This window comes from Lactuca sativa, chromosome 5, assembly GCF_002870075.4.
Source record: "Lactuca sativa cultivar Salinas chromosome 5, Lsat_Salinas_v11, whole genome shotgun sequence".
NCBI lineage: Eukaryota > Viridiplantae > Streptophyta > Magnoliopsida > Asterales > Asteraceae > Lactuca > Lactuca sativa.
Window position 1 is genome coordinate 200,326,963 of NC_056627.2, and position 21,420 is coordinate 200,348,382.

At 33.7% G+C, this 21,420-nt stretch overlaps 1 protein-coding gene across 2 annotated transcripts; it reads right to left on the minus strand.

Moving 5' to 3' along the window:
- Nucleotides 1-10,174: 10,174 nt before the first annotated feature.
- On the minus strand, nucleotides 10,175-20,895 carry LOC111919901 (serine carboxypeptidase-like 13). 2 transcript variants are annotated; one of them, XM_023915455.3, is made up of 14 exons: nucleotides 20,572-20,892; nucleotides 20,239-20,384; nucleotides 19,799-19,875; nucleotides 19,311-19,433; nucleotides 19,042-19,144; nucleotides 18,791-18,828; nucleotides 18,532-18,633; nucleotides 18,342-18,428; nucleotides 12,278-12,352; nucleotides 11,931-12,002; nucleotides 11,684-11,832; nucleotides 11,392-11,505; nucleotides 10,978-11,032; nucleotides 10,175-10,605 (listed from the first exon to the last, which is right to left on the minus strand). In XM_023915455.3, exons 1-14 carry the CDS (start codon nucleotides 20,796-20,798, stop codon nucleotides 10,522-10,524), a joined length of 1,452 nt encoding a protein of 483 aa, XP_023771223.1. In that variant the 5' UTR covers nucleotides 20,799-20,892; the 3' UTR covers nucleotides 10,175-10,521. The 2 variants fall into 2 exon arrangements, with proteins under 2 accessions (XP_023771223.1, XP_023771224.1); XM_023915456.3 differs by lacking the exon at nucleotides 18,791-18,828 and having other exon boundaries at nucleotides 18,532-18,605; nucleotides 20,572-20,895.
- Nucleotides 20,896-21,420: the final 525 nt, after the last annotated feature.

Consider the following 21,420-nt stretch of genomic DNA (forward strand, 5'->3'; position numbering starts at 1 on the left):
CCAAACTTACCAGTGTGCTATCACTGATAAGTGTATCACCTTCCGCAGTAATATGGAAACCATAGTAATGCTCAGGTGCATTCCTAACTCTCGTGGAACGCCTCATAGGTACAAATTCTTCTGTTAGATCAACAAGAGTTTCCTCCTCATGTTGATTGCTAGGGTTTGAGGTTCCTTCACCACTTGACTCTTGATTTTCTTCAAGGTTAATTTGCCTCCCACTGTTTCCTTGGCTCATGAATTCTCTCTCGCGAAAGACTCCTCTCCTTGTTACAAAGACCACATTATCACTAGGTCTGTAGAAGAGATAACCAAAGGATTTTTGTGGGTAGCCGATGAAAATATACCTCTCACTTCGAGGTTCGAGCTTATCGTGAGACTCGCACCTCACAAAAGCCTCGCAACCCCAAATCTTGATGTGGTCCAGATTAGGAACTTTTCCGGTCCACATCTCATGAGGTGTTTTGACAAGCTTCCTTGTAGGGACTAGATTAAGAATATGGGCGACAATCTCTAAGGCATACCCCCAAAACGAGATTAGTAGCGAAGCTCGACTCATCATGGAACGAACCATGTCTAACAAGGTTCGATTGCGCCTCTCAACCACACCATTAAGCTGTGGTGTTCTGGGAGGTGTCAATTGTGAAATAATCCCACATTCCTTAAGATAGTCAAGGGACTCTGTACTAAGATACTCACCACCTCGATCGGATCGAAGCATCTTAATGTTCCTGCCCAACTGATTCTCCACTTCCTGCTTTAACTCTTTGAATCTTTCAAAGGTCTATGACTTATGATTGATTAAGTAGACATATCCATATCAACTAAAATCATCTGTAAAAGTTACATAGAAGCCGTTAGCATCTCTTGTGGCGGTTCTAAAGGGTCCACACACATCAGTGTGTATGAGGTCTAACAAACCCTCACCCCTACCCAAGTACAAGTGAAGGGTGACTTTTTCATTTTCCCAAGCAAACAAGATTCACAACTATCATATGACTTTAGGTCAAACGACTCTAAGACTCCATCCTTTTGGAGTTGGCCTATGCGTTTCTTGCTTACATGTCCAAGACGACAATGCCATAAAAGATGCTTTATCCAAGCTAGTGGAAGAATCAATACACAATACATTATTTCCTAGGTTATCAACAACTGACACAGTTTCATATACACCATCACAAGGTAATACTTTAAAATAAAAAACATTATTAAAGAAAGCATTAATACTACCACTATCATTATCAAATGAAAAGGTAAAACCTTGTTTGTACAAACCATGAAAGGAAATAATATTTCTCGCCATTTCAGACGAGTAAAAACACTTATTCAAATCTAATACTAATCCACTACTTAACAACAAAGAATAAACTTCAATCTTGGTGACAGGTGAAGCTTTCCAATTCCCCATGATCAAGTTTATCTTCCCATGCTCCACATTCTCACTTCTTTTTAGTCCCTGAAAATCAGTACATATGTGAATATCGCAACCTATATCAAGGACCCATGAATTAGAATGGGGTGAATTATTAGACAATATAGTGTATGTACCTGCATGGTTGGGCTTAACTTTCCCATCCTTCACATCTTGTTGGTACTTTGGGCAGTTTCGCTTCTAATGCGACTTTTCATGGCAATAGAAGCATTCAGGCTCTTTAGGGTTAGAAAAAGGAGTGACCAAACCTTTCGTGGTTCCACTTGAAGAGGAGCCATCAAGGGTCTTCCCCTTGGTGCCCTTCGAAGGGCTCTTCCTCTTTTTTCCTTTGCCTTGCCCGATTGCCAAGGCAGGGGCCATGGTAGGAGTAGGAGTGGTAACACCCGACTTACCTTTAAGACCACTTTTTGTGGTCTTCAAAAGTCCTTGAAATTTGCTGAGTGTAACTTCCTCCTTTTTCATGTGGTATGTCATTCGGAATTGATCATAACATGAAGGTAAGGAGTGAAAAATGATTTCCTTTGCATTTTCTGCATGTGGCCCGTGATGGGTTCACAATCCTTCATTCGGGTTGTTATCATAGAGGATATGATTTCATATCGCTCTTGACGAGCACTCTGATGGTAGCGGTCCATTAAATCCTGGTGCATCTCAAAAGGATAGTAGTCCTCGTAGGAATTTTGGAGCTCGGCTGTCGTAGTGGCCAACATGATGCCTGCCACTTTGGTAGCATCTCTTTCATGGGCCTAATATTCAATGATCTCCTCAGGAGTAGCAGACGGCTCAAGTTCTTTAAGCTCCTTGTCGAGGACATATTCTTTGTCCTTATACCGAGTGACCATCTTGATGTTCCTGATCCAATCCATAAAGTTGGATCCATAAAAGATGACTCCCCCATAAAGGTTCATGAGAGAGAAAGAGCAGGTAGGGTTTGAGCCAAAAGCAACATTGTTGGAAGACATCTGAAAAAGAAGAAAGACAAGTTTATATTAGATATAAGGATAGTCCTTCATAAAACATCCAAATGTAATATTAAGGCTAGGACCCAACACAATATTTTCTAACTTAGAAGAGGGATGCCGTAATCCAAGCTATAAAATATTTGATGGTAGGTGAATGTCGATTCACTAATTTCCACCATGAAAAATGGAATAAATTATTAGGTTTTAATTGGTTTTGAAACTCCTAGACTCTTTGAGATTCTTTGAACTTTTCAATGGCATGTTTCAATCTCGAGTGTGCCCTTCAGGTTTTGTGACTAGGATGCTGAGGATCACAAAACAAGGTGTGAAGTAACCATGCAAATTACTTGGTACCCTTAATATTTACCCCTCAATTGATGTGCCGGTTAACCACATGCGCTCCACCGATACTATGATAAATATTAAGTTACCCTTTTCCTACCTTGTTAAGTCCAAGTTAGTGTGTCGGTTAACCACACACGCTCCACTAACGACTTAATTAAAGTGCAAAGTGTAATTTCATGGGTTAACACCTTATTCATGTTTTCCTCAAGTAACTAAGATTGGGAATTTATAAAAACATTTAGTTACTTTATATTCATCATACTTTTAATGAATATTTAAAGTCTTTGTCTTACTCGTTCGACTAACAACCCTCCACCGATCAAGGAAGCGGTGGGTGAGAATGGACACCTATTAAGCTGCCATTTTATAGGCAGCAACCTTATACCCCCTCTTATAGATCGGCTTCGTGAATGAGGCCTACTAATGGTAAAACGACGTTTTCTTATACATATATAATTATTATTAAACTTATAATATTATAAAGTATAAGGGTTGAATTTTAACTTTTAAGATTCTAGGGGTTGTTACTAAAGTTTTAAAAGTGACTTTACATGTTCCAAACCTTGAGGACAAGTTTTGTAACTTTACAAAACTTTTCATTTTATAACTTATGAGTTAATGTTTTAATAAAATGAGTGACTTTTCATTTTATGTAACCTATGTGTTTCTTTAATGGTCTTTAAAAGTGTAACTTTTGGTAATCCATAACTTGAGGATAAATTATGGATTCCATTAAAACACATAAAGATCAAGAACTCATAAGAACATGAATATTCCTATCAAAATTTCAAGAACATATGAACACATATAAACATGAATTTTTGATATTATCCATTGTAAATGGATTAGAACAACCATTACACCATCTAAAACAAGTTTTATAGCACCAAAACAGTTTAGGGTAATGTTTCTAGTCCATTTCCAACAACAAAACTTGAAAAACTACATTATTTGGCTCCTACTCGTCGAGTGCACGAACCTAATCAACGAGTAGGATGAGTTTACTCATGGACTCGTCGAGTCCCCCCTGGACTCGGCGAGTTCATGCTGTAGAGTGCAGAAAAATTGAGTTTTTTTTCACAATTTTGCATCAAGTATCAAACAACCAAGCCTAGGCTCTGATACCACTGAAGGATTTTGAGCATTCTAACACTCTTATGGTGTACATGCAACCCTAGAAACCTTGGATCTATGTTTTACTATGATACATGCAAAATTTGTTTTTCCAAGGTTTATATCCTATCTAGCATACATGGGGAACTTTTAAACATAAAAGTAAGCAAGAAAACATACCTTGTAGTAGATTGGATTTCTTGAAAACCTTGTGAGCCTAGCACCTCAAGTGTGATGCCTTAAATGTCTCACACAACACCAAATGCACTTGGAATAACTTAAAGAGAAATGAAGAACACTTAGAAATCGGCTAGCCCTCACTTGTATGTCTTAGTGGCCGATTTTGGTGAAGAACATGAAGCTTATATAGTGTGTTACAATTAGGGTTACACCATGTAATCCCTAATTGTCACGACTTTTCATTTCCATGACCCATGGGTTCTATAAACACCATGTAGCATCCTATGGGTTTTAGCCCAACTTGATAATCCATGAAGCATTAGCCCACTATATAAGTATGGATGATTTACACAATCAACCCATCTATTTAATTAGTCTCCTTTTGATCACTTAATTAATTCCAAATTAATTCTTGATCAATACTAATTAAATAATATTATTAATATATTAGAACTTATAATATATTAATAACTATAAGTGTTATTTCTCTCATTTTAGTCTATCCAAATGCATGATGCCATGCAACCCAAATGGACCATGCTAATCGGGTCAAGTACATTCCAGAAATAGTTATGAACTTAAACACCTAATCCAACATTATATCCAAGTGTCATGGGCTACCCCCATGGTATTTCATATAATTACCATGGGGTACCCCCATGGTCTTCCATGCCAGTATCAAAAGACCACTAACATCCTACATAGTATAGTGAAAAGAATCACCTCACTTACGAAGTCAGAAAACCATAACTAAATGTCACGAAATAGGTGCTACAACCTACTTATCAAATCATACAAGGTCACACCTTAGTCTACAATCTAAAACTAGCAATTTGACCAAAATTCAACATGGTCAAAACATGAACTGTCAAAGTCAACATTAGCCGACTACCATGTCATGATCAATCCATGGTCATGTCGTGGAGAACAAACTCAAGCTTGATTAAAATCTCTGTCATGATACAACTCAATCACGATCAATGCTATTGTCACGTCATGATTGTCATGCCACCACGTCGTGAAAGATTCTGTCCAAAACGTTCGATGATCTCCCGTTGTCACATCGTGGGTCCATATGGACGTCATGAAAATTACATTGGGGCAGCTTAACGCATTAAGCCTCTAATCCTTTAATCCACCCTTTCTAACTTTTTTGAGGGCTTTCTTACTCCAAAAACATTATTAAAATCGATGCTTTATAGACATTCATGTTCAATGCATGTCTTGAGTTCATTTTAGGTTAAAATGATGAAAATGGAACCAAAATCACATGCATGGATTCAAAAAGTTGCCAATTGTATGGAATCCATCCATCCAAACTTTCCCCAATGAGGAGAAAAGGGACGAAAAGCATAGATGTTGAAGCTTAATGCATAACGATTGGAACTTGATTACTCAAAAAGATCCAGGAGATACTCAAATGAAATCTTTAAGCTCGCCAAGATGCTCTTTCCACCAAGAACACTAAAATGAGCTAAAAATGGAGGATAGTGGATTAGGTTTTGCTTCAAGGGGTTAGAAGGTGATAGAGGCTGAGGGTGGATGAAACCCTGGACCCCACTTCCTTTAAATAGTGCCTAACCAGAAAAATTGGGGTATGTCCATGCCTAGATGTCACATTATGACCAATATAGTGTCACGTTATGACATCTAAATGAACTATGCGACTCATGCGGGTCATGCCACGTCGTGGTGACAACTCCACCACATCGTATCCATCTAAAAATTCATAAATTGCTTTAAAAATTCATACCTCAAAGATCCAGATGTCACAGGCCAAATCCCACCCTAGTTACTCAATTGTTCAAAACTTGAAGTTATTAATTTGTCATGGAATCAGTTGAATGGAGTCATCCCTTCTTGGATTGGTCAAATGGAAAGACTCTTTTACCTAGATTTTTCAAATAATTCATCATGGTGTTCTTGCTGAGAATGGATTCATGGTGATGTGAGCTATGGACTCTCACCAGAAACCAACCAATGCAATTTTGATTTTGATGTCGTGAGTAGTGGTGCAAGATACAATTAATTTGGAGGTGTTGATGGTCAATGACAATAGTGGAGATGAAATTTGATGTCGGAGGTGGTGGTGTTTGATGTTGGGGGTGGCGGTGATAGTAGACAGATGGTGGGGGTGACAGTAGGTGGGCGGAGGTGGTGGGTTGTTGGTAGTCATGCTAGTGGTCTTGAATGTTGAGAGATGGAGAAGGGAAATGTATAGGAGATCAGGGTATTTTTTTTCATTTCATAAACATTTAACAAAATTTGTTTACAAAGTTAGTCACAAGGACTATTAGTGTGCTAAGTTTTGTCGAAAAGGACCAATGAGTGCAAAGTTTACTCCAAAAGTTGAAAATAATTAGGACCATTTGTGAAGTTTTGTCTTTTATATATATATATATATATATATATATATATATATATATATATATATATATATATATATATATATATATATGAAATAATAGCTAGTATTTGTAGACCATTAATTCTTGAAATAACTATATACATGTGATGTGAAACCATTTGTATATATAAGCTCAAAACTAGAGCCAACAATGAATCAATTTGTGTTGGGTTCATGATTTTCAATTAATCGGATTGAGATATTCAACTCAATCTCATGCTTAGAATTCCAACATGACCTACTAGTACTCATAGAAAAGTGTACTATTTCCTACAACCTAAAGTACATTGCTATTATCGATAAAATTAAAATATTTTTCTATTATGGATAAAAAACGATAATATGTTGCTTTTGTGGATAAAAAATTAAGTAATTCCGTATATTGATAAAAAGTAAAGTAAGTTGCTATTGTAGGTTAAAAATAATGAATGTTTCTATGATGAATAAAAAAAATATAAATATGCAGCTATTGTGTATATAAAGTGCATTGCCTACATTATTTTGATATGACACTTGCAAGCTCAAATTCAAAGAGAGGTAAACATGTTGATTTCAAAGCATGTATCATAAGGGAAAGGTAAGTGGAATGAAAAGAACCAAAAGATTTGCAACAAACACAGGATTCAAGCACAAATGAATAAATGTACGAGGTAATTTAGTAACCCACCCGACAATTCACTTAACTCATGGTAGGTTTATGTTTGTCGTTTTAGTTACTTTTTGAAGACTTTATATGTTGAATATGTTTGTGGAATGTGTTGGAGAATTTTAAATTTATGTTTATTATATTTGTGGTTGAAATTGTAAAAGTGGATTTCTTATTTATTGCATTAGATCTTGTCTACATTGTGGGTAAAAAAAATGTATTTTCATAATTTATTTTATATATTTTAAACGACCGTTTTACTGACATTACCGTTGGATTTCTGTCAATAAGCTAGCGAAAAATTCCATAGGAAATCCGACACAACTTGAATATATTAGTCACTATGTAACGCCCGTAGATCTGGGCTAGTTAATTTAAAGATAATAAGGGTCGAAAACGATTTTTCGACACAAGATTATTTAGAATAAATAATCTTAACCAAGTTGTAGAATATGTCTCAAGGGTTCCGTACATATAAGGATCGCTGAAATCCGAGTTATAACGAAGAAGTTATGACCCGTCGAAGTTTAGCGACGAACCAGCACGGCACCACGAAGACGTAAATAGTGAATTTATGATAGAGCTTCTTTTAGCCATAGTAATCTAAATGAAAGTCGTAGAATATGTTAACCTGAGAGCGTCCATAAAATGAACGCCCAAATCTGACTTCTTATGAGGAGTTATGATTTTTCGAAGTTACGGCTTAGCGGTGTACAGTCCGAAGTTCGAGTATTAGATCAAGCGGTTTTTAGCCGACACAATCTAAACGAGAATCGAAGATCTCATTATTAGTAGCGTAACGATAAAAAGACAGACGAAAATGGACATTGGATAAAGAAGTTATGAGATTTTAACGGATCAATCCTGTCCCGGCCTATTAAAAATATAACTTTAAAAATAAAGTCAAAATTAGCTGACGGAGTCTAAACGAAAGTTGTAGAGTACGTCTCCACCTATGCGTGGATATAAAGAACGTAAAAAATGGAGTTCGTATGAACAAGTTACAAATTATAATAACATATTTACGTATTAAAATAAAGTATAAATCATATATACGTACACACACACACACACACACACACACATATATATATATATATATATATATATATATATATATATATATATATATATATATATATATATCATTAGAAAGGTATCGACGATGCGGTCATTATAAGACTAATGTTGAGTTCTTTCGACATTAGTTTAGTATAAATATCGTTAAATCTATTTAAAATAGTATTATAAAGGGGTGTTTAGTTGTTTCTATAACTATAAGGTCATTAAGTAATTATGGAGGGTAGTTTTTGTAAATTCAATTACTATAAATAAGAGGCTTGGGCTCTCATATTTCTTGCACCATTCTCTTGATTCAAGAGTCTTTCTCTCCTTATCCCCCGAGCATTTCGGTCCCTCGTGATTCGACTTCTCTTTATGTAGTTTTAGTATAGTAAGGTAAGCGCTGAAGCGCTGCACGAATCTTTTTTAGAAAGATTCAGCGACGAAGTTCTGCCCCTGCAGAGCCCGACTCCTAGCTAAAATCCCCTTGTAAGTAAGTTATGCTTACCCTATTTTAAATATAGTTTATATTTAAAATTAGTATTGTTATTATAAATTTATAATAAATATTTGAGCTATTATTATGACTTATATAAGTGCCGTTATAATATCTTTTTAACTACTTGCGGTACGTGAAATCTAGTTTAAAGGGCCGCATAGGGTTGTTGGATTTCAGAAGTGCTATACGCCAAAATGGTCCTGCCCTCCGGTGTTTTATGTCTGACCCCTGTCTGTACATAGTGGTTGGAAAGTATTGTTTAAACGCTTATATAATAATAATAAGACTAATAATTAGTCACGGTACATATTAGACTATTATCTAGTGGTAATAATACTAGGTTTCGTCGAAGGAAATTATTTTAAAGTAAACGAAGCGCTGTCCGAGTACCGAGTCACCACCTTCTCAGGTGAGTGCATAGTTACTTTCATCTTACACATAGATATGAAGTATTTTATATAAACTACGTGCTATGTGTGCATATTATTTGAATACTTGTTGTCTATGCTGGATGAACGTTTTTATACATGTTTTAAATGATTTAAACTGTATACATATTTTATATATACAAATATGTTGGGTATGACATGGGTAGATGAATGATGAGAGATAAAAGATGATGTGAGTAAACATAAGCAGCTATAGACTTAGTGCCTAATAAATAACATCGGCAACTATGGACTTAGTGCCTATTGGACAAACACTGGTAGCTATGGACTTAGTACCTGTTAGGAATTGGTAGCTATGAACTTAGTACCTACTAGATAAACACTGGTAGCTATGGACTTAGTACCTGTTAGGAATTGGTAGCTATGGACTTAGTACCAATTTGATAAACACTGGTAGCTATGGATTTAGTACGCGATGAATAAACTATAGCAACTATGGAACTAGTGCTTTACGAACGAGCATTGGCAGCTATGGATTTAGTGCCAGACCTATAACCCTGGAAGCAAGGGACTTCAGAATAAACGAATGCAGGATAGATGACTCTTAGGATAGATCCTTAAGAGTAAAGAAGATAATGGAGATGGGTAATTGGGTTGATTGTTTGATTGTTTAAACATAATAATTATATTATTGTGGGTTGAAAACCCTATGTACGCACCAGGTTTCCCAACCTGACCCACTCAGTTTATTTATATCACAGGTGTTGATATGAAGTCACATTACACTGAGAGATTAAGGAGATATAAATCACTAGTGATACTGAATGTAAGTTCTGTTTATGCTTATGTTTTTGTATTGACGATGACATCCCAAATGTTTTAAAATGAATAAAAATACTTTTCTTCGGAAATGTTTTGATAATGTATTTATCATGTTTTACTGGGAACAAATTCCGCAACATTTTTATTAAAAGAGGTACTCTGATTTTTATAAAGCATAAACAAAATCGGTCTTTTCTGGCCGTAAAAATGGGGATGTCACACACTAGCTTAATCCATCATAAATAAATATACATGTTGAATGGGTTGACGCATTAACAAAACCGGTTGAAATTTCAACCCGACCCTTTATTTTCAAGTTGGGTCAAATTTTGCCAGTAGTATAGAAAACAACAAATGAACCTAAAATTCTTCAAATCAAGCAGCTGTTTAACTTTTACATAGGACTTAAATTTTATTTACAGTAATCAAAAATCAAATCCTTCACCTATGCTGAAAGTGATGTCTTATAAGTAGGACTACTATAGACTATATATCTCACAAAATTATGTAAGTGTGTTCAACAGTTATTGAAGAATGATTGTATGACAAACAATCATATGAACAAGTTACAATATCCACTGAACCTGAGTTATAGAAAGTATATAAGAAATGCAAAAGGATGCGTACAAGATAAGAAACAAACATCAAACCCTGCAACTGTTACTCACAAAGCGTCATCAACCAGCCACTTCGTAAGCATGCTTAAACTTTCTTTAGGTTTATTATCTGGAACTGTGTGAGCTCCTCCCTTTAGATACAAAAAAAAAAAAAAATCAACCATCATGATCATAACATGAATACTTCTTTTACCTCATTAAAACTGCAACACTTTTTTATTAAGATGTTTATAAGTCTATATTAGGAAGAGATTAATATGTTTTGAACAATAAACATACATGACCCTCTAATCTTACTCTTAATTCTATATATTTTTCGACCCCTCAACCACTTGGGGAGGGTCGTCAGACACATTTTCTACATACCCTGATACCACTAGGCCAAAAACCCTTTGATAGGAAGAGACTAAATAGTCAACATCATTACAAAGTAAAAGATAACCATTTTCATGAGACAGAGAATAGCACCATGTCCGGAGAAGTTTGTGGGGAAGATTTCTCACCTTTACAGTAGCAAATGTCAAGTTGTAATCATGGTACGAATACTTCTTGGTGTATCTATAATAAAAAAGAGTATCAAAATAGTATTGAAATATTACTATTTTTCGCATTTATTTTGATGATATACAATGGTGGATCCAGAAGAAAATCTAACAAGGGTCTATTATTGATAAAAAAATACATGCAAGTGTAAAATTGTGAAATTTAATAAAAAATGGGTTATTTATAGAAAAGTAAGTGTATTTGATGTAAACGTGGGTGTCAAGGAATGACTTTTTAGTAAGAATCAGATTTTTTTTGAAGGCTTTATGGTAGTAAATGTGGTGGGACCCACCTCCAAGTGGGGCCATGCACCCCACTTAAAGTGGCTGCCACCACCAATGATGATATATAGCTCTAATGAAAACACAACTAACCCGGCTACTTGATCGTCAACAAACCAAGGCCTCCAAGCATTCACGACTAAGAAATTGAGCGATTTAATCCAGTTTAATGTACTCAAATAGGGAACAACCATGTCATGATCTCCACTGCTCGAACATAGAAAGAAAAAAAGCCAAAATGTAAAGGATGTTTGTTTGCTCGCAATTTCTCTAAGTACCACATGCATGCATGGATAAGGTCAACCAAAAATTGACTCTAGAAGAGAGATAGTAGATATTAAGATATAGATAAAAACTATGAAATAAAATTAACGGAGGGTAAGACCTATATACAAGAGCTCGACAGTTTTTACTAGCAAGTTGTCGATGATAGGCAACATTACTCAAGACATTGTGCGTGTATGATATGGGTTCCTTGTCATAATAAAATTTCAAGCTTTCATTGCATGCCACCCACTTGGCGTCTTTAGACTCCTGGTTATGATCGAGGTCATGAGATTAATTATTATATATCTACATAATCAAGATGAATATGCATATATATAACTCATTGAAAATGTGAACTACAAAACCTCACGGATGTGAAGAGCCTTTTGCACATCTCTCCTATTAGCCCATGCACTTAAGTACTCTGATTTGTTATCCTACGAGAAGTATAAATAGACGATATTAATCTTGAAAATCATAATACTCAAGAGTGGTCGAATCATCGAATGATACTAGCTTTCAACATGATCATTACATATACTTCACATGAAAAACCATAATAATTGAAAAAAAAATTGCATAGTTTATCATTCAAAAAATCATTTTGCTAAATGAGAGAGAGAGAGAGAGAGAGAGAGAGAGAGAGAGAGAGAGAGAGAGAGAGAGAGAGAGAGAGAGAGAGAGAGAGAGAGAGAGAGAGAGAGAGCTATACAGGACACCCTTTTACGGCAATTGAAGTGTCACAGTTCGGCTCTAAAACGTGCTCCATTTTAATTCTTTCAAGGCACTGTATATTAAAAATAAGAAAGCATCAAACATACTGCCTACATATTTAAAATATGACATTATTAATCAACAATAATATGCTACAAAAAAAATGATCAAAGAAACGATAATATGTTAGAAATAAAAAGATAAAAGAGCATGTATGTTGCTGTGTTTTTAGTGCTCAAATCTATGGACAAAAAACAGATTTTGTTGCGGAAGAATAGAGGAAACAAGGGACTATGGGATGAAGAAAGGTCTTTCAGATGATACTGACCTCATCTTCAATGGATTTTTCTATGATTTTTACAATACAACAACCATCGCATTTCAACAACAATTAATGACATTTTCGAGCACTCTGTTTAAACATTTTTTAAAAAAAAATTATTTTACAGTCAAACTCAGTTTTTGACTTTTAAACAAAAAATAAAATAGACTCTTATATCTTATAAATGGAACCGACCTCATATTCACTGTTTTTCTATAGTTTTAAACGATTTAGACAATACAACTATTGGATTTTAGCAACAATGACATTTCCAGCCCAATGTTCAAAGAATTTTTTTTAACCTTTTACACTCAAAATCAGTTTCTATCTTCTACATCTACATAAGAAATAAAACACTCTTATCTTTTAAATGACATCGACTTCATTTGCACTAGATTTTTCTATAATTTTATGCGATTTTTACAACACAACATATTACACAATTTTATGTTTAATTCGTAAACCCAGTCCGGTGTTGGCTTATTTACTAACAAATCGGTCTGGTTCGTAGCCGGTTAGGCCCGATCCAAAAGGTCCAAATGCTCATGCCTACAAAGGGCTAACGGGAGCTGACCCAATGGGCTTGATAACTAAAAGACAGTTGGTTACATGAGGAAAATGAGAGCTGGCGATGCATGTTAGAAAAATCTTTCCCCTTTTGTTACTATGTTGTCTAAATTTCAAAATTTTAGTTCCATCCAAGATTGGCGAAGGAAGCTAAGGGAGAATCATAAAAAAGAGTTCGACTAAATTGCTCAAAGCATCCATGAATTCCACAGGATGGCTGAATTGACTCAGTTGGGTCCGGCCTCTGCGCAAAACAGAAGTATGTGGTTATTGAAATTGTCTAATTAGAGAAGAAATATCCGCATGCTTCGACCAGATTATGAACAAAAACAAGGAGAAATCACAATGTTAGAGTTGTGGGACCAATAAAGCATAGGCCACATTTTGTCGCAATAAATTCAAATAATTTCTTCCAGCATCAACGAAGCTCTCGGAAAGCCCCACTCATATCGGAGTAAATTAAAAGAACCGTTTAGAGTTATGGAACCAATAGAGCACCACACTAATGGGGTTTTTTTACCAAGGGGCTTGTAGCCGAGCGGTATCAGGTGTTGTCCACCCTCATTGAAGTCGAGGGTTTTACTCTCGTCATGGACATAAATAGAATTGATGAGTTGTTTAATAATAGATTAGATTTGTTGTTCCAATAAAAAAAATTGGGTTCTCTTTTACGTCGAAACATAAAGAAATTTAAATTTATATTGAAAAGTACATAAAAATAAGTAAGATTTTTAATTTCTAAAATTTTACGAACGGAAGTTCAAATAATCGAAAACATGATATATGTGACCCAATTCATACGTAGAAAACTTACATTAAAATAAGCGGGAAAACATAATTTTTTTCATCGAAACATAGAAAAACTCGAATTTATACAGACACATACATAAAAAATGAAAGTAACTTTATTTGTTTAGTTAACGAACGAAAGTTCCAAATTTATGTCAAAATTTCGACCACCTCGAATTTTATACCGACACATATATAAAACATAAGCAAGAAATAAATTAGTTTTTATATGTTAACGAACAAAGGTTATTAAGGAAAATCAGATTTTGTATACTCCGGGCGATAAACAGGAACATTTAGAAAATTGGGGAGGGGTTGAAAGTGATATTATATAGATTTCAAAATGGAGGGGTTAAAATGACACTTTATGTTCATCTTTTGCATGTTTTGAGTCACTTCCAAAATATTAATTTATTCAAACTTCCACATTCGGTTCTATTTTTGGAAATATGCAGTGATGTAAGATTGTCATGGAGCATGCTAGATTATTTATGGAGATAGAGATAACATAAGATTGTGACCAATACTCATGAGTACTTAAATGAAGATTTCAAGTATTGGAGTGACCTATACTTATAGATTACTTCATGGATTCTCTCACGAGTAATTTTAAGATGGTAATATCATATATTCTTTAAACAAAGATTCATGAGGTTTTTGTCCTACAATTTGTTATGTATTGGTTTCTCCTTAATGTTGTTCGTAACTGGCAGCTATACAGGGATTGACCAGGTATGACATGAGGAACAAGCGAAATCTATGTACTCAAAATTTATTTGGTCCTTATACCTTAACATGATAAGTCTATATCTTTAGACCCCTCGATGATTTGGTGTTGATGTCAAAATGCATGGTCGTGCTCATACTGAACTGATAATGAATCAATTGTGTTGTTTGTTGTAGTCGACACAAGTCTCTATCGGGAAACATATAAGCTTGAACATTTGAGAATGACATTTTTCCATGTCTTATGTTTATATAGATATCATGAATAGAAAATGAATATTTGATAACTTATCTAAGGGTTGTATCACAACTTCGAGTTGTGAGTATACTAGGTGCATTAGATGACATACTCTTTACTTATTAATTGTGAAAATTGGACCATATAATGTTGGTGACTTGTGCAATTAGGAGTTATTGGAAGATTGTGCCCACATTCACAACAAGTTTGTAATATTAATATTAATAGTAGGGTCCTTTTCGTTACACATAAGAAAGATTTAATCAATAATTAACAAGAGATAAATAAAAAAGGATTGAGTTTGTTAATTTATTAGAGATTAATAAATTAATAGAAACTAGTAAAACTTTAAGGGTGTAAAGTGTAAGATAGTTTCTTAGTAACCAAACAATCACTTTATGGAAACCCTAATCTCACCCCTATATATACTATACAGGTTTTAGGTACCAAATTTATGATGGATTTTTCATTGATTATATACCTAAATTTGGCTAACACTAAAATTGTGTCGAAACCTCCCAAGTTTGACATCGACTTTGCATGTCAGTCTTAATATGCGACATATACTCGACAAACTCAGTTTCTACATTCGGTGTTCATGGTGTTTGCTGGATTTGAAGGAGTCAAAAGCTTTGTTGAATCTTATCTTGGGTTTGACTATGAAATAGGAGCTCCATGTTAGGCTCTTAGCACACATACTCTCTCCAATAGTATTAGAAAAAGGTTATGAGAGACTATAAGGGTATATGTTTCTAGATTCTTCTTGTTTATTTTAATTGTAATAAATCTAGTTGAACATGGATTTGGTTTTGGCTTATGAGGTTATTGTTTTTATTGCTTCTATTGTGTACCTTTGTGGCCTTGTAAGATCCCTCATAACTAAACATTTATTCGCCAATCCAAACATTGTTTTTCATAAAAAAACAACACAAACTCACAACTTCAAGTCTTGTAGATAAAAAACTTTTGACTCTTGTTTCATATTCAACTTCAAAATACCTTATCACTGCTTAGAAAATTGTGCTTATTTAAGTGATCACCTACAAGATTAGCAAAAACAAGCCAAACCATACTTCATATAGGGTGATGTTAGGAAATGTTTTTGTTGGTAAACCTTTAAGAATAGTAAGTGCATGTCTAACATTCTTCCTTAGAGAAGACTTCGTTCTATGTTTATTATGGTTTGATTTTTCCTCTCAACAACTCCATTTTGTTTAGATAATGCAGTGTTATGATTCACCTTTTAATGTTATTTTCTTCATAAAAAATGTGAAACATTTTATAGTAAAATCTCCCCTGGTTAATATGAAGCGTCTTTATCTCATAGATCATAACTTTCAATCATTGACTTGCATCATTTGAGAGCATTTATCAATTCAGAACTTTCTTGATCACATGTAAACCCACATCCACTAGCTACAATTGTATACCAAAAGTAGATAATATCACTCCCTTCAATAGACCTGCCTCTAATTGGTCCATATAAATCAATGTAAATAAGTTTGGAAGGTTTTTTTATCCTAAAAAACCTCTTGACCGGTAAATGAATCTGAGTTTTTGTTTGCAAGTGCACACCTTCACATAGCGAGTTTAGGTGTTTGGCCTTTGGAACTTTAAATGTCGTATTTTTCTCATATAATTTGTTTGAGGATAAGAAGTTAACAAGATCATGTCTTGAACTCCATGACCAAAGAATCTCATATTGAGCCTCTAAACATGCCAATCAATCCGTTTTCAAAAGGGGTTTATATAATCGATTTGGGGATCTTTTGATCCTAAAAAGTATAGTATTATTTCTATCGAACACTCTTAATACCATCCCATATATAATGACTCAGGTCCCCCTTCATAATTTGTTTAAGTCTAATAATACCACTTGTAAGACTCGGAATTAAATATACCTCATTAAGGATCCTCTTCTTGACGATTATACAATCATATAAACCGACCCTTGTTGTAAAAAATCGACGGACAAACCATTAAAGAATTTCACATGATCTCTTAGAACTTTGAGTAGCCTTTGATCATGAACTCTGATCAATATTCAAAATGTGTTATTTTTTATTGGTTTGAGTGAAGTTCGTATCCCCACCTTGTAGTTAGTTTAGGCATTCCAATGCTAAATGACCAAATTTTCATAAACAAAACATTTGATTTTTCCTTTATTCTTTCTAGAATAAATGTTGTCATTTTTATTTGAATTGGAGTCATGACCACAACCTCAACCTCTTCCTTGGCATTCCTCTTTTTTCTTTTGAATTGTTTAGTAAGTCTCCCTTGTTTATTTTCTTAGATCAATATTCTTACTCAACATGTGGGGGAAATATAGAAGGCTTATCCTTTCATTCTCGATAACCTTGAAGTCTATCTTCATGGGTTTTGAGTTGACCTACAACCTCTTCCACTGTCATATTTTTAATGTTCTTAGATTAGTCGGTCGATGCCATAATTTGCATAAATCACAGTGGGTTGTCTCAAAGAAACTTCGTCACCACTTTAATCTCCTATATATTTTATCATATCAAATACCAACTATAACTGTATTTAATCCGATATTCAATCTCATGGCTAAATCTTTCATAGACTCACCATCTTTCATCCATATCACTTCAAAGTCACTTTTCAAGGTTTGCACTTTAAGCTTCATTACTCAATCTTCTATGATATGCGTCATCGCATGCGTTTCCTACGCTTCCTTAGTCATATCCTTCTAAACTAATTTTAAAATAACATCATCTAAATTGAGAGGTAAATGTCCATAACAACCATTTGATAGTTTTGTTCCTTGAACTTTTGTCTTTTGAATTGCAATCTATACTCCTTATACCTACATTTTTAGTGATCACAACAAGTAGTAATCTTCATGAGAATAGTATAAGGCAATAATATATTCCTTCTCAGTATTTTGATCACATTGACCTTCAAGTTTAGAAGATAACAACCTCATTATAGTCATTCTTGGCATATACTTTAGGAATACACCAACTTGTCTCTTATGCCACTTTTTAGAAAATATATGGATAAAATAATATGTATGATTATGTGTTTTTAATGAAAATTTTAGTAAATGAAAAATCGATTCTATTGTGGAAAAAATCAAGCAATAAAGGACCAAAAACAGCCGGCCCAAAAGGCTTAATAAATTAAAGATAAACTACATGTTGAAAGGGAAGTACATTAAACTATTACTTTTTTATTATCTTCTACAAAACACTAAAGCCAACTTTAATAGAAAAGATAACCATAATATACATCTAAACGATACAGTTAAATATAGGAAATGTATGGAGTGTTAATCCTAAAAGAAGTGAAATCATATATGGACACAAAAGAGGGGTAAGCCAAAAAGATATTTTAAATGTTGACATTTTCTGGATGTTTAATCAACACAAAACTCAAGTTAAAGTCAAGATCATGTACCTTATCTACCACTTGAAGATCATTTATACAGAGAGTATTGTTAGGATCTACATTCAAGTACTCTCCAAAGCAATTCTCTTTAGCAGACTGCAAAAATATACAACTAAATTCGTGAACATAATGCAATTTTATGAAAATAATATATTTGTAAATTAATGTATTATTGGACATTTCAAATGCACTTATTTACCATGTAGATTTCATCAGATAAGAGTGCTAAGCGATGAGCAAATGGAATTCGCGAATTGTATTCATCATTTGTGTCTGTTACAGCATTACCAATTACATATCCCTAAGTTAGAAAAAAAATATCAAATTCAGTGATCCATGAAAAATATGTAAACATTTCCAATCACTATGGTGATCAAATCGAGGAAAATCAATTTCATGCTACAAAATGTATGATAAATATGAAATTTGACTTATCCAAATGATTAATCTATTTTTACATTGATGTTCATATGCAACCCTTCTCCAACTTCATTACCTATAAAAGTAGGAAACAAAATGTTGAAAACATGGCATCTTAAGACAAATGATCTAAGATAGACTTAATTTAATTAGTCAAAAGAAGATTAATTATTGGGCCATTGTATATATTGAAACTTCCACAAACAACACGATTGCAAGATGTTTTTGAAACATAATTCTATTTCCCAAAGCTATTTCTATAGAAAGAACTTCATGTACTAAAGAATACCGTTATATATTTCTTCAACAATCATCGGAACCACTAAGCCAGCATAGGAATCACCACAAACATATAATGGATTCTTGAGAAAATTTGGATGATCCATAAGCCACTATTGAAATAGACACAACAAGCAAACACTCATATTAGTTTGTATTTATAATAGACAAACTACAATATACTTGAAATTGATGATTGGATGACATTAAATGTGTCATTTGCATCATATATTTACAAGATAAGTTCTAAATTTGTAACCAATGACTTTGTAATCTTACCTTCCTCAAAAACTCGTAAACCTGAATTGCTGATAATGTATCGTTTGTTGTGTAAGCATCGGAAGTTTCTGCATAGGAGAATCCAGTACCAGCAGGTTGATCAAGAGATATTATGCTTCCAACCTAAATTGTAAAATTAATTTTATTATATCAAAAACTTGTACTCATTGAATTTCTAATATCAAGTAGACTGTAAAACATAAAATACAAATATAATCCTTATCCATTTATATATAAAGAACACTACATACAACATTCAAAACCCATTCAAAATAGAAGTCATATCTAATTCATAGATCTCTCTTACATATGAGCTTAAATTCTATTAGTATTCCAGAAAATAATCATCAAAGTTCATATAATCTTTATGTCCTCAAAAACGTATTTTTAGGAATAAAAACTTTTTGTTTATAGTCAAGTGCTGGTATAGTTTAAACTAAGGATTGTATGCAAAACAAGTAAAAGCACAATTATATATAGTTAGAGACCTTTGTCCAACTGTACGGATTTATCTCCAGGATTGGCTTCTTCGAAGAGGAACTTGCATAGTTGAAAGTGAATGGTCCTATAGACACAACCATGAACGTGTTAAATAAAAAAAAAACATATGGCATAGTACACATTGTTGATGTAAAATCAAGAAGTTATAAACGGTACTAACAAAGTCTCAAAGCTATTGTGTGTGCTTTTTTGTTATTATTTTTGGTGGCTTAAGAGTTGTTTTTAACAGTAAAGGTTTATTAATTTTCTAAGGTAGGAAGTGAATAGTAAAGTGAGGTATAGACAAAAATTTACTACTAAAACTTCGTTATCAATTATGTTGAGCTTGTAGAAGTGTATAAAAGGTACACATGACCCAAGAATCAATACAATTTTGTTAACCCACTTGAAAGAAAAAGAAACAAACGGTTACACATTTTAGAAATACCTGTTTCCGCTAAAACCTTAGCAAGACCAGAACAACCAGGCCCTCCTGATAGCATAAGCATTAGAGGGTCCTTCTCTGGGTTTCCCTCGGACTCAATGAAATAGTAAAATAATTGCACGTCTTCGGAGTCTCCTACCCCAATGTAACTAGAAGAAGATTCATATTGTTTTAAGAGTTAGTTTATTCAAGTCTCTCTCTCTCTCTCTCTCTCTCTCTCTCTCTATATATATATATATATATATATATATATATATATATATATATATATATATATATATATATATATATATATAAAAGCAAAAAACATGAAATTAAACTAACGCATAGACTTACCCAGTTTCGAGTGTGATAGGAAGATCACCAAGAAAACCTGGCAGTGTTTTAACCAGGAACCTAGACTCCGTATCCTCGGAGGGAACAACCTCGGTAGAAGGAACTACTAGAAGAAATACACCAAGCAATACCACAACTACCAGAAGAAACACAGCCAGCAATACCAGACATGTGAACTTGTTAAAGACGTTACAAGTTTGACGAGGATAATGTGGCTCTTGTTTCATTGTGGTTAATTTCTATGCAAAAAAAGAAAAAAAGAAAAATGTTAACAGAAAACAATGTTCAGAGCTCAAAGTTTTTATTAGTTGTGCGTGGTAATAATCTTATATCCTCCACACCGATATAAAAGTGGAATAAAGTTTCAAATAATACTTTTAATACAAAAAACTAAAAGTTGGTTAACAAGAAAAACGTTTATTCTACCACAAACTTACGGAAAATACATTGTTCAACTTTGGTCCTACTGAAAACCAATCACTAATTTTTATTTTTTGTTTTGTTTTGTTTTAATAGATGAAATAGTTTCAGAAAAAATACCTAAATTTTGTTGTAATAACATGAATTGTAGTTCCTTACCAAAAAAATAAAAATAAAAAAATAACATAAGCGAAATCTTACTGTAAAAAGAGTGAAGTCATAACTTGATTAATTTGGTGAAAAAAATCTTGCGATTGCTAATTATTAAATTTACAGGGTTTGTAGTTGGTACTATATTTTCCACAATTTTTTAGTTTTATAATAATCCATTTTCCAAAGTATACACGTCCCCTTTATGGGAACCGACACTTTCCTTACTTGTATACTAAATGAGTAAATGGAGGCCCAAAAAGGATAAATGAGAGTCTT

Excerpts from the sequence above, each read along its gene's own strand:
- LOC111919901 (XM_023915455.3), bottom strand. The coding sequence starts at position 20,798 with ATGAAACAAGAGCCACATTATCCTCGTCAAACTTGTAACGTCTTTAAC. Across the intron at positions 20,385-20,571 it reads CCTATCACACTCGAAACTGG|TTACATTGGGGTAGGAGACT; the intron begins GTAAGTCTATGC and ends ATCTTCTTCTAG. Across the intron at positions 18,634-18,790 it reads GGTTGCATATGAACATCAAT|GGATATGTAATTGGTAATGC; the intron begins GTAAAAATAGAT and ends TTTCTAACTTAG.